Source organism: Oreochromis niloticus, linkage group LG11, assembly GCF_001858045.2.
Source record: "Oreochromis niloticus isolate F11D_XX linkage group LG11, O_niloticus_UMD_NMBU, whole genome shotgun sequence".
Classification (NCBI taxonomy): Eukaryota; Metazoa; Chordata; class Actinopteri; order Cichliformes; family Cichlidae; genus Oreochromis; species Oreochromis niloticus.
Genome location: NC_031976.2, coordinates 22422049 through 22448964, shown reverse-complemented (window position 1 = coordinate 22448964; position 26916 = coordinate 22422049). Strand labels below are relative to the sequence as shown.

Sequence of the window (26916 nt, the reverse complement as noted above, 5' to 3'; positions counted from 1 at the left end):
TGAGTGGAGGAAGCTGGGGGTAAGGGTTTAAGGAATGTGCTTCAAATTTGGACTAGCACAGGTGCCAGATATGGAAAGATGCAAGTGTTATTGCTGACAGCGGTTTTGGCCACAGAGAAGAAAGAACAGATAAAGATCTGAGGCAGGGAGGGGAGGGGAGGATGGGGGTGACGCAGGTGAAGAGGTGGTAAAGTATAGTGGGCGGGGAGTGGATACTATGGGAGAGGGAGAGAAGGAGAAGGGGGAGGGAGAGGGAAAAAGAAAGGAGGGAAGCCGCAAAGGAATTTGTGAGAAACTGAAAGCAGCGGAGTGTGGCTGAGTGGAAAGGGAGGAGCACCGAGCAGACAGCAAGGTTACACACGAGGAGGAATTAAACAAAGCACAGACAGGGACAGAGAGGAAAGGACAGGCAGAGCTGTTGATAGTAGGTTTACATCTTACCTCAGCACTAATTACTACTTTTTCACTGCAGCAGAAAGAAAAGAAACAGAAACTAAGAAAGAGAGAGAGCGAGAGAGAAACAGCAAAGCGAAGGTGCAGCTGAGAAGAGGAAGAAAAGGAGGGAGTAGCGAGAAAAAAGTTAGAGACAGCAGTTTAAAAGAAAAAAGTCCAGGAGATTAAATTGAGGAAGCGAAACCAGAAGGGAGAGACGAGGCTCTGAGGAGTGAGCGAGGGAGGGAAAGTAAGAAAACTGCAGACACTCATTGACAGAGAACACTGGACTTAACTCCACGGTTTACTGACATCAGCAAAAACAAAAGAAGAAGAGCGTCACCAAAAAAAAGAAAAAAAGAGGTCACTGTGGTGGTGTGTTGCCTGCCTGAGCTTGTCTACTATGCAACCGAGTCAGCTGAGATAGACAGACTCAAGCACGATCCCACTGTTTACTTCAAAAAAAAAAAAAAAAAAAAACGACACTTCTCCCGGTATCAGCACCATGTTGATGAAAGAGTACCGCATATGCATGCCACTGACTGTGGATGAGGTAAGTGTGTTTGTCTTTCCCACGCTTTTACACACACAATTCCCACCACTTAAAAGTGAAAAACAAAAATTTGGGGTTATTTTAACTGTGGCAATGTTTTGTTTGGTCTTTTTTTTATTATTGTTTACTTGTAATCGTGAAGGTGTGAACGTACTGATAAGACAAAATGCCAACACAGCACTGAGACCTCCCGCAGCTGCCCTGTGGGAGCTTTTTCCACATTGGGATAGAGCAATGAGTCAAGCGTACAACACCTGGACAGCAATACACGTTCTACATTTGCTTTAGCGCTCCGAGCTCAAACTAGTCAGACTGGTTAAGATCCCAACTCAAAGGCATTTGGCCTGCGGGTGGAAAAACAAAGAGATCCCGCTGGAGAGGGAAAAGGTGAGCGGACGAGGTTGTTACGCGCCAAAGTGCCCTTCAAAAAGAAATGTCCTTGTCGTCTCCACGACCCCCAACCGGCTTACTTCTACCTGTTACCACAACAATGACAGTGACAAATAGCAGTCCAAAATAGGATTTACAGTATCAGGACAGGGCACAGAGAACTCGAGCTTGCAGCAAATCCTCTTTCGCTTAAGTGTAACATGAGTTTAACTGCGGCTTATTTGAGGAGGTATCAATTCATAATAGGAACCACGCAACAGACCGCAACCTTTGCTCCAATATTAAAGTGAACAGATTTTCAAGTGCGACATGCACAGCACACCTGCACCGTGGCGAAGAATGTTCTGTTTTGCTTTTGCAAAAGAAACAAAACAGGCGGCAGGTGATAGTGGCTCAGGTGGTAGGCAGGTGTGTCGATTGTGTTGGTGATTCACTTTCTATTTCTTCCACATGCACATGCTAAAAATAACTTGGAGCAATGGTTCTCAAACTCTTCTTAATTATATATCCCCATTAAAGTATTCAGCCAAATTAACCCAGACACTTGCTGTAGAACAGAAGGGATACACAGAGCACTGCACCATCTATATTTAGTTAATTAAACAAATACAAATTGTAATCTAAGCATTTGTTTCAGTCATTTTATTTTTAGATATTGCTTGAGACACGATGTATATTTTTTTCTTCTATTTGTTGCTGGGATTGTTTCCAATTTTTTTCTGATTTAGGCCAAAGCAATACGTATGAAGGCTTGTCCTATGTAAGACACTGTCTGATTATTACATTACTGCCAGCAGTCACAGTCATGCTGACCTGTGTTTCTATTGTCCGATGAAGAGCAGTGTGCAAACTGTCACTCACTTTCATGGTTAATTAAATAACAAACTTGTATCTGAAAAAAAAGTGAGGAACACGGGCTTTCGTGTCTCTGCGATCTTGGTTATTCTCTTGGCAGGGAGGAAACTGCAGTGTTCAAACTTGTTCACGGCTCTCAGTCGCTACAGAAAAGAAGGCCTCACTCAAGCTTGCCCTTTGTCTGTGTTTTCAGCACTGCTGTGTTCAACCACAAATAATCTTTCATGAAATGCTGGAAACAGGATTCACGCTCACAGCGATCATAATTATGTTTGTTGCTATTTAGGTCTGTGAGGTTTTACAACAGTTTAGGGGTGTATGAAAAATGATTGGCCCTCCACCGGTCCTCCCTCACCAAAGCCCTTACACTAGAGTACTGTTAATGTTGCGCTGCCTAGCATCACTGTATGAGAGCGCAGACTAGATAAGACTTCATGTTGGAAAGTAACTTTTTTGCACATTTACTCAAATACTTCACTGAAGTACAGTATTAACGCACTTTTAATACAAATAGTATCCCTATTTGAGAGACACCTCTCACAGAGGTGTGTGTGAAAAGGCAGTGTCACAGGAACATACAGTGCCCCATAAAAAATATTCAGACTTCTCAGAAGACTGTATGTTTATTGCTTTACAGCAATGAATCAATGTGACATTTTTAACTTTGAAGATGAAGATAAGATAAGATAAAAATCTTTTATGTGACATTTGTACACATACACTAGGTCCGGGTACATAGGAAATTGTGTGCAGAGCTGAGAGTCAGGGTCAAATAAATACAGACACATACACAGTAAAAACGAATGTGCATGTTGAGGTAATGTGGCTTTTTTAAGAAAAAAAAAAGTCACGTAGTTTCTCAGATCATTTTTGCATCAACTCCAAGAATTATGACGTTAATTCGTCATAGAGTAGATACAGAAAAGCCTCAGAAAAACAGATTTGGGTCCATATTGACATGACAGCGTCACACAGTTCCTGCAGATTTGTCGGCTCACGTTCATGATGAGAATGTCCCCTTCCAACACATGACAATGACTGTGAAGGTCATTTGTGTAGAGTGTCATGTTCAAGAAACCACTGAGAGATGATCTCAGCTCTGTGATATGTTTTTATGTTATTATGTGCCGCATGTGTTTTGGATATTTGCTGCCATGGTGCCAGGTCTCTCTTGGAAATGAGATTTTTAATCTCAATGAGATTTTTACCTGGATAAATAAAGGGCTAATAAAATAATATAGCGCATTGTCGTGCTGGAAGCAGGCATTAGAAGATGGATAAACTGTGCTTATAAGGGATCAGCAAGGTCGGGCACGCTGCCACATTAAAACAATGCTCAGTTGGTACAAAGGGGCCCATAGTATGCCAATATAGTGGTATTGTGAAACTAGCCCGTCAGCTTCAAGGTTCATGTTGTGCGTTCATATGCAGGAGAGATGCTCTTCACTGGGCAATTTCTTGTAAACCCTACAGATCACTACGAGGGAAAGCCCCAGTAAATCATCAGTTCCAGAAAACCCAACTAGCACCAACAACCGTGCTAGATTCAAAGTCACTTGCTTCACCTGTTGCTTCACCTTCCTCATTCTGATGTTCGTCTTAACCATGTCTACATTCCTAAATACGAGTTGCTCTCATGTGATTGGCTGAGTCGATATTTGTTTTAAGGACCAGTTAAACAGGTGTATCTAATAAAGTGCATAAAGTGTATATCGCCACTATGAAACGTTGAACACAAATTTTCCACCCTTAATTGTCATTGGTGTTTTTTGGGATGTGTTTTGCTAGTTGACGATCAAAGACAAAAGCTGTCTGTGTTTTTACTGGTAAATATTTCAATCATGAATCATGTCATTGTCCTGATAATGCGCCGTATTCTTAGTCTGATGACATTTCTTGTAAAGCAAATCCTGGGCTGTAAAAACGAAACAGTAAGAGGAAACACATTCCAAGAGCTGCCAACGATCCCTCCTGACCTGTATGTAGTGATTTAAGGAGAGAAAGATATTTTCAACTTCCTTGTTTTTCCTAAAAGGGGGGGAGAAAGATTCACAACCTGTGTGGGAGGAGCTCTCTGTCCTGTAGTCTGCTGGCTTTAAGATGGTGTTAAAACACCCATCACTATGATTAATTAAGTCCCATGAATATCCAATAAGTAAATATTGAATGTTGACATTCCACGGTAATTGGAACAAGAAGGAGGAGTGTCACATGATGTCAGCAGAGCACAGTGAAGGATGGCAATCTGATGTCTGCCGTCCTCTTTCTCTCTTCCTCCCAATCTTTCTCTGTTTCTGCTTTTAATTAGAATAATGCTTTAGTGCCACAACAATATAGGACAACAAAATGAATTGCATTATGGTGGTCACAGCAGAACAGCGAAGCGCTTTATGGTACAACTTCTCAGCTTTTTCATAACTTTATAAACAAAAGTTTACCAAATGATTTACAACTGCAGCAAACAGAAAAATGCACACAGAAACAAGATTAGGGAGAAAAGAGACGAGAACGAGCAGCAGCAGCGCAAGAAATGAAAAGAATTATTGTGAGAGACTTTTTTTTTTAAATACACTGATTGTATCAGACTTAGTATGAGGAGATACTCCAGATGCCCAAAGGCCTTGTCCTCTTTAGACTAACTAACACAAAATACTCCCTCATCAGCGTGCACAAACTGGGGCTGCAGCAGAGAACAAAGTCCCTTCCCCTAATTTAGACACCAGGCAATCACTCTCACTAGCCAAATTAATTTTTTGATATCTGAAATGGTCACTTTAGGGAAATCTTTATACACAGCAAGTGGCTAAGATTTGAAAACTGAAGAGCAAATACAAACCCTGTGCCTAAGCAGCTCTGAGTAAGTGCCTGTCGAGACAAAACCGGACTCAGCAACCAGGGCTGAACCTGCTGCCAGGAGGAATTTCTGCCATCATTCTCATTACTTCCTCTTAGTGGCAGATGGGTATTACATTTTCTTCAATGGGACCTGCATTTTATTGATTTGTTATGGATGGATTTTTTTTCTTATTTACGTCCTCATATCCATTATTATCCTCCATGAGAAATTTGGTCTGCCCTCCTTCAGCTTAAATGCCAATTCCGGTCTTTAAAATACTCCCAAAAAGTTCAGATTAAGAATACAACTTTTTGGAAGAGCAAATACAGCTGCTGGAGCAACAGCTGGAAAATGATACACAGAGAGGAGTGAAGGGTAAAATCGAATGTGCACTTTGCGATTTAGTTAAATGCATCAGTAAAGATGCAGTTCCTTATTATGGTTCAAATGTATGTGTAGAATAAATGTTGAAGTAATTTAAATATAAAAAAGCGACTAAAAATGGCAGATAAATGACAAGCAGTGGATTAAAACGTAATCCAAAAAATGCAGCAGCAGAATAGAGAAGAGGAGTGAAAAGTGCAGTACTCCAGTACCAGACCGAGAGACGAGAGAGACTATAGCTGCAAACTCTGAGAACTGACTCAAGCAGCAGTGCCTGTTATTTGGATATGGCTTTGAGTTCACTGCTAATTCATATTTATTTTGTTTGTTTGCAAAAAAAGGAGCATAAATGTGTGAGTTATTTCAGAGGCTGCATGTTTATGGTAGATGAACGTGAGGACCTGTGTGCCCTGTTTTAATGAAGGATGACCACAATCAACAAACACTTGGTTAATGCAACTAAGCCTCACTCTAAATATGTCCCTTTGGATGGCATCTTGAGGATTAGGAGGAGGACAAGGGAGATTTTTGCTTTGTGTTTACCATTTTCTCACCACATTTCTCTCTCTCTCTTTTCTCTTCACGCCATCCCCGTCCTCTCCGCCATAAACCTCATCCTAAACCTCTCCTCGGGCTCCAGTACAGGATTGGGCAATTGTACATGATCAGTAAGCACAGCTGTGAGCAGAGTGGTGGGGGAGAGGGGGTGGAGGTGGTGAGGAATGAGCCAGATAATCACCCCAAGTACGGAGCGGGACAGCTGACCGAGAAACGAATCTACCTCAGCAGGTACAATTAAACTCTTTGATTGTGTTGTTGCACTAATGATGTACATATGACGGGCCATTAGAATAACTGATTGCCGTGTTCTGATCGCTGTGCTGTAAAGCTTCACATCTCAGCGATCCAAGTTACATGAAACACACAGTAACACCCAGCGTGCATTGCGACCTGCCTGCTTACAAAGTCCAAACGCCCTTTGTCTAGACATGCTGAGGTATAAGTGGAAATATTACTGTACCGTGAGGTCAGTAAACACTGGATTACGTAAGTAAAGTTCTCTAGTTGGGCATAACTCGTCCACGTCATCCCGGTGCTGGTAATTGCAGGGTATGTGGGAAGATTTAGCCTCTCATTAAATTTTCTTTGTAGAGTTGACAAAGTTTGTTGGCAGTCAGAGTCTAGTCACAGTATAACCACGCATAGAAAAAGTACAGATAATTACCTCCAAGTTCTTACACTCAAATAATGGATGTGTTTAACCCCTGGTAAGCTTTTCTAAGTGGTCTATCAGAACTCTGTTATTGTAAGAAAGAAGTGACAATATTTACATAAGACAAATATTATTTACACGTAGGGGGAAAAGAGATTACAGAAAATTACAGAATAAAGCGAAAGCCATCGATAGCTATTGTGACTGCAGGTGTTAATATGTAACTTGTCTATATGCATATTTTTACAGGATATAGATGCTATGAATGTTTATAGAGTGTAGTCTTGGGTACATAAAAGAACATTTTAAACTTTTATTGAAGTATTTATGTAACATTTTGGGAAATAAACTTTTAATTATTATATGATACAGTGTTTAGCTCAAACATAAAGTGTAGTCACGTCAGCTGACTGTTATGCAAGTTCTTTGTTTTTTTAAACTTTGGACTGCAAAACCTCCAATAAAAACTATAAAATCTACTGTTTTTATACAACAGTGTTTTGTTTATTCAGCAAGCCAGATACAGTGAGTTAATTAGTGCTGGTAGGTGAAGTTTATTGTCTGTGGATGGAATGAGACTTACTGTTTCTACCATATCCCGTCTTTTACTTCTCTCTGATCTTTTTAGTTGGGTGTCACTTCATGTTTTATACACATACTGAGAGTGGTTTTCTTATCATACAACTCTTCACCACAAAAGAACTGATGATAGGTCAGGCTGAAGCCAGAGGAAACTCCACCGGAGGCCTGTAGTGGTCTTCACATGCAAATCTGTCATCTGACAGGATATATGAGGAAAAGACTAATTGAACCACCAAGCACCTGGCTCCCAATGATGACTCCCCCAGAATAGTTGGCATTCAAGCTTTGCATTTTTATCTGGTAAAGCGAATGATAAGGCGTCGTCAGCTCAAAATTATATAAACATATTCTCAAACTTAAATGGGTAAGATGCCCGGCCTATTGGCTTGGATCTGGGCATGTACGCTGCCAGCATCCCATTTTTGGTAAGCAGAACTGACATTTCCCAAAATGTCAAGCTAGTGATACAATGTATTTGTGGCAACTCTCATACCATAATTTATTAGCATGGTATTGCCCTGTTTTTTCCTATACAGACATCCCAGGGTGTCACATGCTGCCATTTTATCCAAAGCTACTGGCATTGCAGTGCCCACTGGCATCGGTGCTTTCAAGTACTGGCCAAGGCAACACTGGGATGTAAATTCATGGTCATGTTTGAAAAATAAGAAGTTAGTAAGCTTATCAGCCAGGAGATCATAGCTCATTTTATTTGGCATTTTAATTTTAGATTAATTTTCATTTTCATTTTAGTTTTAGTGGAATCTGCTCATTACACTACGGCAAATAACTAATAAATTACCAAAAAACTGCAAAGTTGTTGCTGTCTGCTGCTGTCTACATACGCAGAAAGTCCAGTCGAACAGAAACTAATATTAAGTACGTAGATTAAATAGTTCATCTAAGATTAAATAGTTAATCTAAGTAGTTAATATTGCACAACTCTGGGGATGTGAAACAGAGATTCAGAAATTCCTCCCTAAAAGTGACGTTGCTGCAGGACATTGAGTCGAAAGTCACTTAAGTCGAGTCCCTTACGGCAACGAAATGTGTCACTGATCACTCGTCAGCGCAGACTGACTCAAACTGATTGCAACATGTCGGTAACATGTCTGCATTTAGAACTCAACTATAAACTCAACTGCAACTATTTGCAAACTTTATCCAATTTGTCTAAGACTGCAGGCAGTCTGAGTTGGACTGCAGTTGGTTGGAGACAAGCTGCCTCCAATCAAAGTGTTCACTGCAGCTACTTGCAATTGGTCACCAAATCAAAGGGCAACCGATTTGTTTCTAGTCACACTGAGGTTTTTTCCTTTTACTCTAGATTGTCTGAGCCATTAGACTGCAATTTCAGTTGCAATATGCCCAGTATAATAGCACATTAATATTAACGCTGTATTCTGAAAATAAAGTTAACCAGTGTGCTTCATTGTGAAACCAAACGGTCCCACAAATGATGAGTCAGAGGTGAAATTGTTGCTCTGTTTACAAAACGGAATATTTCACACCCTGTGAGTGATAAGAGTTATAAACCAGCCACAGGCTGCACACTGATTATAAACCTTAAATAGGAGTTGATTTTTCCTACATGATTAAGTGTGTTTGCACTGCTACAAGTAAAAAGGTTTAATAATGCTGCTCTGTGAGAGAGTATTGTGTCCATGTACTTTTCTCTGTGCTCAGGCTGACAGCCCATCAGTTAATTGTGCTCATAATGAAAGCCCAGTCTCAAATATAACATAAATCTCTTAACTCTAAATTCACTTCCTAACCCTGAAATAACCTCACTCATTACCCTCATGTAACCTCAGCTCTTATTCCAATCACCACTACAAACCCAAGGCCTAATCCTAAAATAAACTCTCAAAGAAGTAAAGACATGTTCACACTGTGGAGGATTTTTCTAATCTTTATGTGCTTGTGGGACATTTGGTCCTCATTAGTAAAGATATGTAAGAACACACGCATGCTCTTTCGCTCTTCTCACAGACACACACACACACACACACACACACACACACACTGTATTCTACTTCAATCATGTTCTGACATGGGACCTAGGAGCTACAGTAACAGTTCATCACCACAGGTGTAATTGAGAATGAGTCATACAAATGAATGCTGTGGTGAGAGTAGCCTACAGGTAATCTGGCTATAAACGGCACAAGACCCACTCAGGATCTCTCCGTCTCTCCCTCCATAATCTCTCCTGCTCTTACACTCTGTGACGGTGATCCTTCTTTCTTTGCTTTCAGTAAACTGCCATCTTGGGTAAAAGCATTTGTCCCTCGAATTTTCTACGTTACGGAGAAGGCCTGGAACTTCTACCCATACACCATCACAGGTGCGTGTTTGCCTTTCTTTGTGTTAAACACAGAGTTATTTTAACCTCAATACATTATACAAAGCTTGTTTACTGAAAACAGATGCTTTTTCAAGTGCCATCAAAAATTCATAACTATGTATGCATGTATTCCCTTGTGGTAAATTGCATGTGTGTGGGCGCAATTTCATGTTCAAGCATACGAGTTACTAATGCTGTTTTCTCCCCATCTATATTGAATGTCCCCGGTGCTGCAGAGTACTCAGTAAGTATTCTCACACATCATTTACTGTACATGAATGCAACAGAGCTCATCTCTTTCCAGTATCAGAGGATCTAATCTGCAGCCTGCTTTCACACTATCTCTGCCCCTCAACCCTTCTCCCCCATTTTTTCCTCTTTGTCACCCTGTAGGTATCATTCCTCCCCAAGTTCAGCATCCGTATTGAGACAAGATTCGAGAACAACAACGGTGATAACGATAACGTGAGTATCGTAAGAGGGGGGCTGTGAGAGGTGAGAAAAATAGAGTGATTAGAGACGAGGGGGAGGAGAACGACAAGGGTCTGGAGAGAAATTGCAATTTTCTCTGCAGCACTACAAAAATGTTCATCAAATTGATGCGCCCATTACAAGGAAAACAAGCAAGGCACGAAATGCAGTATTGGCAGATCTATTAACCAGACATGCAGTGTGCTGATCATGGCTGCCACGATGCATTTTGTCCAAGGCACGCAAAGACACACACAGACAGAAAGTCACCAGCAATTGCAGCTCTGTCTGGCACTTGTGTTTGCCTGGAGTAATTGAGAAAAGTCAAGACAGGAGATCCCAAAAAAACCCAAAAAACCCAAATGCATAGATCCAAGAGTTGTTTCTTGGGCTGTGAGTCCAGTGAATCTAGTTTTATGTCATGTAGTTTCAGGTTACACGAGTTTACTCCAAACAGTCACATTGCTGTGTGAGTGTCAGGCACATACATGCACACTGACATGTGTTTTATACACTTGGGGGAACAAATTGAGATGCCTTAATCTTTTAAGTTGGTAATTTGTTAGCAAACAGCTGTTTATTTACACATCAAAGGTTACAGAGCAACGCTGTCAGCCAATTAGTCGTGTCGCTGCACGGCTAACTGGTGTATGTGATCAAATAATCACTCAGTTTTGCTCAGTTTTTGGTCTCTACCACCTTCTCACTGAAATATTTCCCCCTTTTTAACCACTACAGACAGAATAAGAGACAGATGTAGCTACCGTGACATCACCCACTGTTTTCTGGTGTCTCGCTTTGAAGCCTCAACATGAGCGTTTCCACTGTTGCCATCTTGCAACAGAGAGATGTGACGAGGAGGGGCGGGGTCTGCCTGTTAAACTGCCTGCTCCTTTTTTTTAATATAATATGACCCAAAATGGGAGGCCGAACCCTTGAATTCAGCAGAAAAGTGTTTAGAGAAGCTGTCTTCATATTGACTTCTAAAGGACTGGAAGTCCTTTCTTAAAACCACAGCTATCATTATCTAGTGGCCTTCAGATATGACGCACGGTTGAGGCACTTAAAGTTGGCTTAATTTTTCCGACCTTGAAGCTACGTCCATGTTTTATGCTGTTTATGGTAGTATAAAACTTAAGTATTTACATTACTTTAGCATCTTCCTTTCATAGTGCTTCCTCTAGTTACTCTGGTAATCTGGTTATATGTTGTCTAGAAGGAAATGTGAACAGACGAATGCCACCCTAAACCACTGATTCTGAAAGTTTGTCTAGTATGCCCAGCTTCAGAAACAAAAATAAGTTTATTTATTTTAAATTCTATTTATTTAAGTCAGCTTCCATATTTTTCCCCCGTCCTCTACGCCACTATTGCAAACTCTGCCCCACAGTTTGAGAACTACTGACCTGACCTAACTGTTGTAACAGTAAACATACCAACTCAGTACGGCACTCAGTGCACGAGCCTGAACTCGTTTGTATTCTCACACAGCCTCTGAATAACACAAAAACAATTACCATTTCATTTACTATCATTTCTAAATATCATTAGTCAGATAACTTTAACTACACATCACGTAGTCTAAATACCCACAGCCTGATTAAAAGAACTGAATGAAAGGAACTATTTATGCGAGCATTAAATTTATTCCAGTTCAAATTCATTTGCTGAGCAGATTTTATCCTAGAAATAATTTGACACTTTCTCTTTCTGCCACTCTTTCTAACTGCAAAATACAGATACTCTCCCGGTAGCGAGTAAGACAGATGGCCAGGCTGCATATTGAAAACAGCTTGTGTGTTTGGTCATATTTGTTGAGCCCCATTTGAAAAGCTGCATTTGAAATGATCTGCTGCTTTGGGGAAAAAAAGCAACTCCTTTTACGCCTGCTACACTTGTCTAGTGTTACCGAGGTGTTGAAGACACTTAGATTTAAGTGTCGTGAACCTAACACTATCAACATGTGCACGCATGCAGGGACGGCAGGAATGAGAATGGAAAGAAAGGATGCTGAGTGAGGAGGCGGGATCGTGGGGTGACATTACTTTCTTATTTCTTGACTGAGTAGCTCCATGGCCGCAGCTGGAAGGAACGCCAGGCTGCAGCACCCGGAAAATGAGCTTGCTGGACTTTATTATGTATGAAACTGCCAATCAGACTTATTTACTTATTTACTCCAGATCGTTCCCTCTCACTTTAACCCCTGCTGTTAGTGTACTTCCACATTTCCAAGGGAAATATCATACTTTTTACTCAGCTGCACTTATTCACCCGCCTAAGTGTATGCTTTACAAATCAGGCTTTACATACAAAGCATGTGGAGAGATTATAAAATACGATCCTTTTACGAAGCAGTGCATACAATTTGAGCTAACAAAATACCAATTTGGACCGCATCCAGTCATTTTCTGGAGTTTGGAGCCTATCCCAGATGACAGTGAGCAAGAGGCGGGGTCCACCCTGGACAGGCTGCCAATCAATCACAAGGAAAGAAGGAGACAACACCTTGGCTAACAGCCGCACCTGATTTAGCCTAACATGCCACCTAAAGAAAATACACAGAGGCACAAGTAGTACACAGAAGGCCCTCCAACCAGGAGTTTTGGAGCCAGAACCTTTTTGCTGTGAACTATCAACGCTGAACGCTTAATTATCTACATTTTTTTCCCTGTTTCTTTCAAAAATCCCCCAAATTTTAAGCTTTCTGGGCCTCATATATATTAATAGATGGTAGTTTTTCTTGCATGTCCTTATGACAGTTTTGGTGTTTATACATTGACAATCGTTACGACACCGTGAGAAAGCCCCAAGCAACTTGTAGAAGGCAGCACCAAACACGCAGCTAACACAACACATTCCATAAAAGGGAGCAAGACCTTGTGAAGACACAGACTAACAACAACACCGCAGGAGCGTAGCGGGCTATTATTTTACCCCAGGTTTTTCTTATTTGTTAGTTTTCAGCTGTGAAATGAACAACTCCAGTGGGGCATTAGAGCAAATTTTAAACAAGGTCAGATAAAAGTGCCGTCTCGTCTCTTTCTCCCTCTCTCTCCAGGATTCTTCCATTCTCTCAAGGAAAAGTGTACGTGGCTCTCATAACTTTTTTTCCCCCTCTCTTTTAATATCCCTCATATGTCCTTGTTTTTTTCCCCTCATCCCCCGCCTCTGCTCTCTATCTGTTCTCTCCTCTGTTTGCGCCAGTGTGATTTGCTCCAAGGGCCTCCGGGTGGGATATAGTGAGGGGTGTTATGGTGTGTGACCTCCGTTTTCTACACTGTTACTCATCTTCTCTTAGTCCCGCTCTATGCCGAGTGACTGACTGTACGTGTGTGAGACTACGGGTGGGTGTATGTGCGTCTGCTCTCATTTAACTGTGTGACCTCCCCCATCTGTTTGGATGTAGGTGTTTGGGGACAAGCCAACCCCAGCAGAGAATGTGTGTTTCCTGGATATCCTGAGTGACCCCATCCCTGAAAAGCACTACAAAGAATCAGAGGTACTCACTGCACTGGCAAAAAACACACAAACATGGACATATGCTTCACAGAGGTATAAACAAATGACTGTGAACAAAAAAACAGTTGTTTTTCCGATTTTCTTTCTCTTCCAAATGGAAAACTATGTGATTGCTTTCTAAGAAAGGTTGAGCATTTTGTGAAAAAATAAATAGGACATTAAGGTTTAATGACAAGTAGCCAAAACTATAAGCTTACTTAATTCAAACATGCTAACTTTGCTTTAGATTTTGGCTGCTTTTCGACTAATTCTCAGTCCGGTCCTTGTACATGACCATTTTCAAAGGTATTTTTTTCTCTTCAACCATTTAACACTGAACTATGAATCATTCAAGCATAAAAAGGCACCAACCTCGAGGAATGAATCAGTGTTGTGTCTACACATAATAGACAATTTAGCAAAGAACCGGTTTTAAATTGCATCTTTAGGCACTTTGTTGCAGCCTGTCGATTTGGTCTCATTTCTTTAGTTTACTTGAATCTTTAGTTGAATCCATGAAAAATACCAAAGACATCACAGTTTGACAGGCATGAAATAATATTTTTGCAACTACAAGGTAATTTATCAAAGAGCTATTAGCTGAAAGGTTAGCAGGGTGTGCAGTGTCTTCTTAAGCAATTTGTAGAACAAAAGAACATACTTAGCATCTAAAAAACTATATGCAGCAGATGAACAGCATGTAAAATTTCCTCAAGAAATAGGAAAAAATCCAGACCTGGCACAGGTCACTGAAAGATTCAGTTCAATTAAATGTTATTTATATATATATGTTACCAAAATACAACAATGGTCACTTAATTTTGTAAGGTAAATACAATTTATTAACAGAAAGAAAATGACAATCCCTATGAGTATGCAAGATGCATCTGGACCTTCAGTTGATCCATCTACTGTTCGCTGACACCTCATCAGAAATGGTCTCAGTGAAAGTGTGGCTGTCAAGAAGCAGAAAACAGAGAGAAAAGGCTGAGGTGGAGTGATGAATCCAAATTTGGATCAAACTGTCGTTGATATGTACGGAGCAGATTAGGAGAGAGGTTGGTGTCAGCCATCTGTAAAACACGGTGGAGGCGCTGTCATGGTTTAGGCTGCATTTCAGTCAGTGGTGTTGGGGATCTTATCAAAACTAAAGGAAGTTTGAACAATGGTAGGTCCCATCAGATCCACCACACAGTACCATCTATAAAGTGTCTGACTGCCAACAGCTTCAGTGATCTCAGACACACTGCCAATGCAGTTGAAGCATACCTCAATTAAAAAAACAACAACAATTAAACACCATCGTTCATCAATTGGCCTCCTGCCCGGACCTCGACATTACTGAAGCAGCATGGGATCATCTTAACAGAAAACAGAACAAGAAGCAGGTCGATCCTGTATTTCCATTTATGTTTGCCTTTCTCAATAAACACAAACTAAACCATTTTTAATTACTGGCAAGCATGCAACTAACTGAACAACTCCACCCAAAAATCATACTAGTTTTGCTGGAGGAATCAACATATATGGGCATTTCCACTTTCAAAGCCAAGAAATTTACGCAAAGAGGCAAATAAAACACTTTAGTGACTGAAGTTTGAGTCTCAGTGGGGAGAATATTTCACATGTTGCAACAAAGAAACTTGATGACAGTGATAGAAAAATCCTTTGAAGCAACACTAAAGAGATGATATGAAACTGTTTCTATGCGCCAAGACATGCCTTATCTAAAGAATGCATTCTGCGTGCATTTCTTCATTTGACCGCTATAGGTTGATCCACTTAAACCCACAGCTATAGGTCAGAACAACAGCTCATCCAAATGATCTATATGCTTGTTTCCTGCTGTGGAACAGTCTAAAATTTGCTCTAACTTGATGTATCATTTTATTATTTGCATTTTGCATTGATCAGATTGTTGATTACTTAAACTAGTGGGGGTTTGTTGTTGTTTTGTTTTTCCTGTGCTGATTTTCCCACTTCCTGACTTTATATTAAGCTAAGACTGCTCAAACAGACATTTAAGTCACATCCAACTCAAAACACTGTCTTTTACGTGATAATGGCTCATAATGCATAGTGCTTAATATACAAACAATGATCCACTAAGACAAAAACACATACCTGTTTTTTTTACTTTACTGCCTTTTCTTTCTGCTTCTAAATAAATCAGTTACACACACCCCACACAAACACCTCACTGCTCATTTTCATTGTCTCTCCTCCAAGGTTTAACACATCTTTACGTGTGCATGCTACACAAGCACGCCAATCAATTATATTAAGTGACAAGGTGAAATAAAAGATCACAAACACAAACACTTGCCCATCATACTTTCATCAGATTCATAATGTGTGTTATCACACTCCTCTTGTGCGATGTGTTGTGCAACATGCTGCTGGCACCTCCACACACAGATATTGTCACAGTTTCTGAGGACACAGCTTTTATATCACACTGTTTACTCTGTACAGGACCTGAGTCTGTGGCAGTCAAGTAAAACTGGCCGAGGACCTCTGGAGAAGGGCTGGAGGGACAGCCACAAACCTGTCATGTGCTCCTATAAGAGGGTGGAGTGCAGCTTTGAGGTCTACGGCTTCCAGACCAAGACAGAGGAGTTCATACATCGAGTAAGATCGGACTCTTTCCCTTTATGGTTTATTCATTTACTATTGTAACGTGACTGGGTCGAGGGGACATCACAGTCTTCTTTAATGTCATTTGGTCATTTATTATATGAATGTGCCATGTGTTGCATTGCGACACAAATAAATCACTACCACATTAATTTGAAGACATTAGCATAATTACCAGCATTAACGGCAAGAAGGCTGCTGGCATCAAATGACCTCTGAATCGTATTATATTATACAAAAACGGTAAGAAAACATCTGTTTTTCCACTTTTAACAAAGCATAGTTGGAAGTTAGCGGAAGAAGTTGTACAGCTGGTGGGAAGAAAAAAAAAAAACACTTTCACAACATTTATCCTCTGCAATGAGGCAAAGCAATGAAGCGTGAAAAGAAAACAGAAGCACCAGCAGCTAAACTAGCTATAATGCCTTTTAACCCACCCCAACGCTGTCAGTGAAGAGCAAGAGCGTTTGGATTGTGGCTCTATTTTTTTTTACAAAGCCGAGCAAAACAGATGAAACTAATAGTAAATGCGCTGCACTCATAGTCTTTTAACCTTATGCTACAGTCACACTAGGCAGAACAGCATTACCAAACAAAAATTGATTGTCTACATACACAGAAATTCCCAATAACATACATTAACATTAACTACTTACATCAAGAGCAAAAACCTCATAGATTTTGTGACAGAAAAAACAAAAACTTCCTCCAAAAACAGTCACAAACTTGCTGCGATGAGAGTGATTTAACATCAAAATGACATGGGTGCTCTGCAACCTCGCTTTTATACAGCAATGTAACCAGAATTGAGTCCCCTGGTGCAAAGAAATGCGTCGCAGACAAGGTGCACTTATTGCAGAGGACTGAGTTAGGCTGATTGCAACAAGGTTGGCAATCCATCTGTGTTCATTCCTTTGCAAACCTTCACGATTAGAGAGGTCGCAGTTGCTCTGATTCGGACTGCGATTGTTTGGAAACAAGATTCTGAGCAATCAGCTGAGCGATTAAAAGTGGTTGCAAGCAGCTACTTCTAGCATTTGGTCACCCAAGGGTTGCAGGAGTTGGTCGCTGCAACTACTTGCAAACTGTTGACAAATGTAAAAAAAATTCAATACAATCAGTGAGCAACTAACATTTAAATGAGTCCTTAGCTAGGCATGATAGACCACTTTTATTCACACACAACAATGCCAGATCTGCTGTGCAAGATGGCCAGCCACTGGAAGCGACTTAAGCTTCAGTGTCATGCCCAAGGACACTTTGGCACATAAAAGTACCAACGACTGAGCCACCAACCACGATTGAGCAACAACCTCTACAACCAGAGCCACATTCACCCGCCCCAGCCTCCTTAAATAAATCCTCATTTATCTCAGCCGTAATCTCATATGTTTGAATTAATTACACAAAGGCATTGTCGTGATTTTGACACTGATCTGCTGTAAAATCATTCTAAAAGCAGCATTTCACACACGACTACACACAACAGCTGTAGCTTTTTAATTACATTTCCTTCCCATAACAGGTTTTTGTTTTCTGTGTAATTGCAGAACATACGAGACATTCTCCTGGTTGGCCACCGGCAGGCAGTGGCATGGGTAGACGAATGGCACGGTGGGTCAAAATTATAGTAAACTGCTAAATTTTATATTTTACAGATACGAGATAATCTATTCTGAGCAGCGCACTTGTACTTGTACTTTGCTGTTGTTTTACCCTCGATCTACAGCCTGTGAAATTAAATATGTATCTTCCACTCTGTTTCAATGCACGCCTGTGTTTATGCACTGTTTTCCCCACAGGGCTCTGTTTGGAGGAGGTGAGAGAGTACGAGCGGACGATGCAAGAGAAGACCAACAGCAAAGTCAAATGCAGCCAGAACAGCACAGGTGAGTTCTCAGCATCTGACCTGCACTGTACTAAAATACCACAGAGGAGGAGAGACGAGAAGGGGGGAGGGGGGCATAACAGAGCTGGATATGAGAGCAGTGGAGATGGAGGAAGAGATGTAAGTGAAAAAAAAGGGGAACAGGAAGTTTGAAATGTATATTTGTGCTCTACAATTATTAATTTCACACCGTAATAAGCAAGAGATGTACAGAGGATGTTTTCAGGTATTTTTTTATAGCCTGGTACGTTATTAGATGCTGTCAACAAACTGCAAACACTATGAATAAATAACCATGTAATACTGGCATGCTTGAACAGACATTGGTTGCACCACTAGTGCCTTCGCTGTGCCCTACAAGTACCCAGATGGCTGGAGTACATCTGTGGGAGAAAAATGGGAAAGGAAGAGCAGTCAGGAGACATTTCACAACACAAGGAGCAGTGAGGAGGGAGAGACAGAGGGTGTATGCCCAGAAAAGGACGACAGAAAGACAGATGTAGTGTGTGCCTGTGTGTGTGTGTGCGAGGTTCGGGGCGGGGGGTGGTGGGTAGGAAGGCTCATGAAGTGATAATGCCACTGCGTCTGTCTGATAAACAGTGTAATGCAGCCACCTGCTGAACTCTCACCATCACGAGCCCTCTCAACATAAATAACCGACCATTGCAGCACTTAGCTGCAAATGTCAAACCTGGTGGGGGTATGTGTCTGGGCATATGGTGTGGGTACGTGTGTGTGTGTGAATGTGTGTGTGAATGTGTGTGTATTGTGCATGTGTGTGTGGGGTCAACCTGCCACCTGCTGGTTAGTCTGGTGAACCTCGGTTGGCTGTGGGAGATATCAAAGGTAAAATTCCCAATATGGCCTGTAGCATCTTGCTGCCTGTGCTCTCTCTCCTTCTCTCCCTCTGTGCGTTATGATGAGACACATCAAGCTGCAACAAATCTGCAGTCATTGCTCAACCTGCTGCAGCCTGCTCCACTGCCGCGGCCCCCCTACAGGCTGAAAGCTGCCACTGCATGCAGATCTGCACAGACTGAGGAACTGTTTTCATTTCATTCATCTGGTGTAATAAAAGTAAACTGATGTCATTTACTCTAGTCAATTGAATGAAAAGGCGAGTGTGTGAGCTGAATGAAGGCAGGGGAGATTCGAGTAGCAGAAATTTGAGATCCTAAATACGCTCACAGTTTTCCCTTTTTCCTTCTGATTTTTTTCCTCTCTTTAACTTCGTTCTTGCCGCATGTAAAAGTGGATGTATCTGTGTTTCTCAGATTCAGGGGTCGTCCCTCGTCCTGCGTTTTTTCGCTCCATCTCTGTGACAGATGAGCGCAGCCTTAAGAAGATGGGAGTGACCACTGCAGCCGTACCTGACCCCTCCCACAGTACCATTCGCCTGAACTCAACCCCCGAATGACGCCTCCCTCTCTCTCTCACACAGACACACACACCTTGCACAGTGCAAACACAACTCAAATACAGTGTCAACATTCACCAGAGTCATGTGATGTCATCTCTCAAATATGAACACACCCATATGCAAACAGCAACAAGATCCAACAGACACCGTTTTTTGGGAAAATGCTTTGTTGCTTTCTGGAGCAGAGTATGATATCAATACCTTCTACTTCTTTTTTGCCTTAAGTTACTGGTTCTAGCTCAGGGAAAAAGTACTTCACTGTTGTTTTTCTATGACTTTAAGAAAAGAAATTGTGAGCTGTAGAAATGTTGGTAGGGAGATTTTGTTACTTTTGCGAGAGCCGAGCTTGATGTTCTCTCTGTTTTCTGTCTTTGTGTTAAGCTAAACTAACTGGCTGCTGGCTACAGTTTCTAGTATCGATCTCTTCATCTAACTCTCTGCCAAAAAGCAGCACAGAGCAGTTCCCAAAATACTAAACTAATCCTCCAGCACCACCTAAGAATTATTCATTACTTTTTACTTTGTTCATATGAAGTATGTTACAGAATGCCGCTCAAATGCACAAGAACACACAAGCGCCTTGTGTCTACTCAGACATTTTCTACAAATAACCTTCAAGTGTCCTCGACAGATTGTAAACACGGTGCATTTCAGCACTTTCTCTCAGTTCCTCTGTTAGAGTGGAGTGCAGGACCCCCAGCAGGGCTCTACGATTGTTTCCGAGCCCCCAACCAGCAGCGTACAGACAGATGCATAAGGAGTTTAATAGAGTGGATCTAATGAGAGAGCATGAGAGAAGGGGGGTGGGCTGTCAATGCAATGGATCAGCTCCCCCTCCCCACCTCAGCCAATAGGTCAGACCAGGTGTATTGACAGAAGGTAGTGAGGCATTGTATTGGTTCCTTGATTGCTTAGCTGAGTGTTGGGCCAAACGCGAGCTAAACTTCAATTATGTATCAATGGGGTGAGCATTTATAACATTATTAGCTCATGTACATTTAAAAGGAGAATGGGTTCTTGTCACCGGGTATTAATTATGTAAACTGAATAGATGTAAGTTGTATGATAAAGTGTTACATACTGCTGTTGCCTTTTTTTGTAAAATTACTGGATTTTTAAATAGAATCAGATGGAAAAATCATATAGATGTTACACTGTATAGTCTTTTATAACGGCTCTGATTAATAAATACAAATTCTCTCTAATGTGATGACTCAGTTGTGTCATGTTTAAGCATAAATAATGGACTCAGTCCGCACATTATCAGCCATGTTTGATCAGTATTGATCAGTCGCTGGTATATCACAGACCGCGCATGTAATCTACTCACCAATTTCACACGCGTGTGCCATGTGGAACCAGCTCGAGCAGCGGCAGACGTGAAAATGTTCACGCGCTCAGTCCAGCGTGGCGTGAAGACATTTTCCCCGCTGCAAGACGCCACAGAATCCTGATTGTTTCACAGATGAGGTGGGTGTGTGCGCATGTCTTGTCATTTCATTGTCACTTTATTATTCAAGACTTCAGGACAAAAGCGAGGCTTGTCATGGAGAGACTTGAAAGTTTCCCTGATTGACAGACATGGCAGCTTGCTTTGAATGGCACGCCAAATAGCTCGCATTATGGGGCTCATTATGGCTTCTTTTTTACCCATACAAATCAGGAGCCAGCATGACAATTTGTTATTAGATTCCCAACAAAGTGCTGCAGACGTGCTGTCACATATACACACAAACACGTAAGTACATACGCACAAGAAAAAAAAAAAAGTCTTCCTCCCTATTGTCTCTTTTTACAGTAGCAGCAGGGGGCTGATATGAAAGCGCAAGTGCTCACCACAGCTAGGAGGGTTCACAAGCACTGCAGAGGGAGCACAAACTTCTGGGTGCACTGCACTAACATCACCTCTGTCTCTCTCACTTCTTTGTCTTTCCCATTAAATTTTCTCTCTCATTATTACCATCGTCACAGCTCTCCTCCATCCTACTCCTTTATGCTCGCTTCCCCATTCTTGAAATCTCCCTTGATCTTATTTCTTTCACCTCTCTTTATCTGTGTGTCCTCGTCTTCATTCCTCAAGAGGGCCTCTAAAGAAGATGTACTGGGCTCATTTTATGGAAATGTTCCCCGTGGTGCATTATCATAGATCCTGACCCTGTAGTGCTGAATCACCCAGCCGTTCCCAGTTCACCTGTCAGACCCCACAAGCAGCACGGTCGAAGAAATACGCGACGTTCTCCAGAGCCGCACCGCCGCCGTCCCGCAGACTCAGTTTTGTGGAGCCTTGAGCTGGACGCCACAACGATAAAGGCAGGAAAAAAGCACAGTGGGGAGAGAAACGGGGCTAAAGGAACGGGAAATGGGAAAGCAGTTTGAGCAGCGGTTTGTTTCTGACAAAGAAAAGCATAAAAAGCTTGTGTGCGGTTGCAGGCCATGTGTGTACACAATTTCTCCTGAACCTTAATGGTATTTTGCTTAACCACACTGATGAACGAGCTTCTGCTCCGGATCGATACACGCCCTCCATACGCTACACAGACAGTAATGCAACTGCCTCATTTGTCTGACGTCGTGGTGTGTGCACGAGCCCCCGTGACATTTTACTCATGTTGTGGGGACATAATGTGCGTACTCAACACGAAGGGCAAAAAGCAAGGCCCCGTGATGTCATGTTCTAAGGTTGGGATAACATTCAGGTAGGTGGACGATAGTTACAGTTAGATGAGTGCATGTCACCGTGATTTGAAGTTACCAATAAACGACCTCATTTGTTTCCCATTTCCCGACCGTGCAGTAACTTACTCAGACATTAAACGAGAATAAGCATTAAGCTTTACCCTTTAACATGTGTAACTTAATCTTAATCCACACACCAACACTGACTTGATAAAGGCTTATTGTGGTTATGTGTGTGTGAGCACAAGGTTTGAAAAGATATATATTCTCCACAGAGTGGATGTTAAGTGAATCAAAGGGTCTCCATCAATGTTATCATGAGCATATTTACCTCCCATTGTGTTGCTATCATTGTTTGATATGTCATGTGAGTGTGCTTCTGCGTGTGAATTCCCATGGGTATGCGACTCGCATGAGATTAAACGGTGAGGCCAAGATGCTTGCGTTCCCTCATTACAGTGTAAGCAATACAGTTTTTAGCTCACTCAACCACCTAAAAGACTTTAAATCCTCCGCGTATTAAGCCTTACCACTGGGAACCCAATTTGTAACCTCTGCCCAGTAATACGTTAACTGGACTTTATCTGGGGACAGGCAGAGTGTAAAATTCATACAGTATCTGAGTGAACTAATTGAGCCAATTAAGAAAGTGAATATGGATTACTGTGGGACTGTGAACACACACAATCCCTCTGGAATAGAGTTGGAGACCACTGCTTTCACGCGATAATGATTGTCATTGCAAATGGATGGCGGTGCAGGGTCTCGAAGCGCCGCACGACAACACTCCGGCTGGCCTTGCATTTACACTGATGTGTTTTCATTAGTGCAGCAGCAGCTGATCCCAGGGCCGCTATTCTGGGCAGTAATTAATTGCACGCGGGTAAAGGAAAAGTCAAGGATAAGTGTTAAAAACTGTTCCCCGCCACATACATACGCTTACTTCACTCATAAACACAGAGGCAGCGCTCATTTCTCACACAAACACACATTTGCTCGAGGAAACAAAAGACGAACGAGTATAAACAAGAAGATACGCAGCAGAAACTTGCACAAAAATAAGAGCCTTGGGTACTTCATGCTTTAAATATCTTAATCAGCAAGCGCATAAAGTCTCCCAATTTTAATTGCACCGCCATGACTATTAATTACATAACAGCCATTGCAGTCAGCATGCCCATATGTTTGCTAATGGGAAAGGATGGATTAGAATAGTGAGTGGAATACATTAGAATACAATGGTTTTTATTGATCTACAAAGGTAGAATTACATCTTTCCTGCAGCATGTACATACAAACAATAACGTTTTTTCTTTGTGTTTTTCAAAGAACAACGTTGCAAACAAATGGCAGGAGACACTTCATAAGCTGAAAGAACAATAAACCACCATTACTGTAAAGAAACTCCAGAAGACAAGATTAATGTAAAACAAGAGATGCTTCAGAGACACTACAGAAAAAGTGCTGTATTCCTGTGAAACAAAAGATGCTTCAAACAGTGGGCTCAAGGAAAAACACGTTTTTGTTTTAAAACCGAGATGCTTTCTGTCATATAGAGGAAACATCTGGCTTAGAAATGGACTAAATTTGATCTGCAGCTATTTCTGATTAGCACCAAGCTACATTTTTGTATAGGGCAGGGCAATATGGCCAAAAATATTTATCACGATATACATTTGAAAATTTGCGATAACGATATAACTGACGATATAATTGACGCGAGACAAAATACTTTACAACTCCACAACTTTATTAGTGCAAAAAAAAAACCATCAATGTATTTTCACTTAAACAAGCAGCTGTTTTTTATGTGCATTAAAGTTATATAAAAATTTAACAGTGCAAAAGCAAATTCCTTGCTGACAGTTTAACCAAAAGGCATTTCCAGTGGAAATTGGCCGACATATCCTGAGCATAACCATGTATAATATCCACAAAACTTTAAAAGAGGTTATACACACACAATACGGTAATATTATGTTAAAGCACAGTACGTATCACTGCCGCTAGCCGTAATGTTCCAACAATCCATCAAGCGGTGCGGCTTGGTAGCTTACGAAAGTCGTACTAAAACATTTTTGACAGATTTTGGAGCGCCGTGTACCACATTAAAACGGTTCGAGGTCAGTAAGCACAACCAGAATTCATACATAAGGCACGCTGGATTATAAGGGGCACTGTCGATTTTTCAGAAAAATCAAAGGATTGATTTTAAGTGCGCCGTATTTTCCGAAAAACACGGTAATATCAACGGCCCGCTAGCATGCTCTACCAAAAATAGTGCTTTGGTTTGTATCTGACGGACAAAAGCTAAACCAGTTCCACACCACTGAAGTTGCAGCATTTTTACAAACCAATTCTGGTTCATCTGTTTCATTCATCGATTCGCTTTCGCCGTTCTCATTCTCCGTCGCCGCCATGCTTTTTCCGCCATGTGAGTATGTAAACAAAGGCACTGCGCATGCGCGTTTTACCCATATTCTATCGCGATATTTCATTTTCTTATCATTGCCTAACATTATACCGGTATTACCGTGATACGTACGGTATGATATGGCCCAGCCCTAGCAGGTACCATGAAAGTATTAAATAATTACCTGTACTCACAATGAAGTATTTACATTGAATGTTCTACTGTTGTTTAACACAGGTTTGCTTTCCATTTACAGCATCAATATGTTCTAACTACATATAAATAACTAATTCGGTATCTAAATCTAAGGAAACCTTCGCTGTGATAGTATCGATCAGAAATTGCTGCCGAGAGTCACTGTGCAGTTGACTACAAACACATTTTGTAGTAACACGACTTGGTTGAATCACATAATATTGGACGCCTTGTTCATCTAGTAGCCTGTACGATAAAGCAAGTTGAACATATGCAGGAAATCTTCTCGTTATCTGGCTCCACTTACGCTAACGACCGCAATCAGGGTAAGTGGTCACACAGAGGTGGTTATCAACTCAATAAGTCAATCCGGGGTTTCCCCAATCCAGCTATGAGTGCTTTCATGAAAGTGGTCGTGTTGGCAATATCTGACCAATAACAAACATGGCCAGGTCTGCTGGCAGCAGAAAGACAGATTTTGATACAAAAATATGAAGGGGTTAAACACATAATCCACGCTGAAAGGTGCTGGAGACTAATTTGTGTCAAAGGAAAAGTACTAAAGGCTCTGTTTGAATATGTGTACGCTTTAGTCAGTAAGACTAGAAGAGACCTCTTATATTCATGAAGTCTAGCCTATCCGAAACCAGGAAGCTGACAAAGAAGCCGACTCTGGACGTTAACAGTCCGATCAGTATTCACAGCTCTGTCATTAACACAGGAAAACCTGACAGGTTACATTAGGGTTTAACTGTCTGACAACAAGAAAAAAAATATACAAATCCAAATGTAAACACATGTTCAGGCCAAAAGGTATAAATAGGTGAATCAGGAATAAACTTGATAAGAATCTACTTTTCTTACTAATGCTGGGAAAGACAAAGACGTCAGATGCTCTTTAAAAAACAAAACAAAAAAAGAGCACAGTACACATCAACAAAAAAAGGAAACAAACCAAAGGAGCGTAAACCAAGACACAGCTGAAAACAATTAAGACATTACAAAAGGAAGTAAAACTAACAACTGAAAACTCGTGGTTAAACCTGAAGTTACCCTGCTAAGCCCCAAATCCCACTGAGTGGCACAGGACTCAGGTTTAAATAAATAAATGAAACTAGAGCCAACACAGTAATGCTTTCAACCTGCATTTTTTCCTCATTTTGAAGTCTTATTAAAATGAACTGATGTCTATTTTGTAAAACAGACACTGTATAATTTGAGGGATGCAACATGAACACATCGCTGGAATTGTGTCTCAGTTAAATCCTCCACTCTCTTGTGTCTGGTATAAAAAAACATGACAGAGAGGGCCGTGACATTAAAGTCAACAGTTCAGAGTTTGACAAATCAAAGAGTGATGTCAGAGTGGAAACATCCATCTTTTAAATACAGTCTATGATTGTAGGTAGCACGCAGTTTGCTACTCGGTGACCTTATGAAGGTAATTTATCACAAGAGCAACAAGCACAAAACAGCAGTAAATAAATTTCAGCCCAATCCAACCTTTCATGCCCCCTCACTTAAAAGTTTTGTTAAACTTTTATTTTTCTTTCTGAGAGATTTACAGTTGACTTTCTGCAATAAATATGAAACTACAACCAGCACTGGCGTAGCTGAGCACAAAGAGGGAAAACCGGAGGAAGCACCATATCTGTTTCTGTCACCAAAAAAAGAAGCAAACAAGCACATTTCCAAAAAGATTTGCATGTGAAAGAAAACATCTATCAACACTATACTAAATTATACTGCGTTTATCTTTTTTGTATTTGTGTTCTTTGTCTTGTGTGTCTGACTTACACATCAGGCTGACATGTTGCTCCGAACTGACAGTAAAGTGGGACATGGGCAGATTCGTGGCGGCAGCTCATTAGTTTTCAGGTGACAGCTCCGGGTGACAGTGAGGCGCTACTCGACCTGAACACCAGCGTAGAAGAATCCTTTCATTTTTCCAGGCCAGCTGTCACTTCAGTCTCGATTACCACCAGGATTAGTATAACACTGCAGCTGCACTTTTGTAGGGTCAGTGTCTTTACTTGCTGTTTCTAGCTGAACTCTCCGGCTGATAAACAGAGACCTTCTTTCTTTTGTTGTGGATCTGCAGGGTTAAGCTTTTGACCTGGTTTTGT

The 26916-nt window shown here is 41.2% G+C and overlaps 1 protein-coding gene across 2 annotated transcripts; it reads left to right on the top strand.

Moving 5' to 3' along the window:
- Positions 1 to 296: 296 nt before the first annotated feature.
- Positions 297 to 20711, top strand: pitpnc1b (phosphatidylinositol transfer protein cytoplasmic 1b). Of its 2 annotated transcripts, none has more exons than XM_019364966.2 (10): positions 297 to 985; positions 6096 to 6239; positions 9504 to 9592; positions 9829 to 9836; positions 9986 to 10057; positions 13470 to 13562; positions 16037 to 16192; positions 17749 to 17812; positions 18001 to 18087; positions 19361 to 20711. In XM_019364966.2, the coding sequence occupies exons 1-10, from the start codon at positions 981 to 983 to the stop codon at positions 19501 to 19503; spliced, it is 861 nt and encodes a 286-aa protein (XP_019220511.1). In that variant the 5' UTR covers positions 297 to 980; the 3' UTR covers positions 19504 to 20711. The 2 variants fall into 2 exon arrangements, with proteins under 2 accessions (XP_019220511.1, XP_003450661.1); XM_003450613.5 differs by having other exon boundaries at positions 6091 to 6239.
- The last annotated feature ends 6205 nt before the right edge of the window (positions 20712 to 26916 follow it).

Bases quoted from the DNA above. Each gene is read 5' to 3' on its own strand.
- pitpnc1b (XM_003450613.5), top strand. From the start codon at position 938: ATGTTGATGAAAGAGTACCGCATATGCATGCCACTGACTGTGGATGAG. The intron at 986-6,090 runs GTAAGTGTGTTT...CTCGGGCTCCAG, and splicing joins TGCCACTGACTGTGGATGAG to TACAGGATTGGGCAATTGTA. The intron at 10,058-13,469 runs GTGAGTATCGTA...GTTTGGATGTAG, and splicing joins ACAACGGTGATAACGATAAC to GTGTTTGGGGACAAGCCAAC.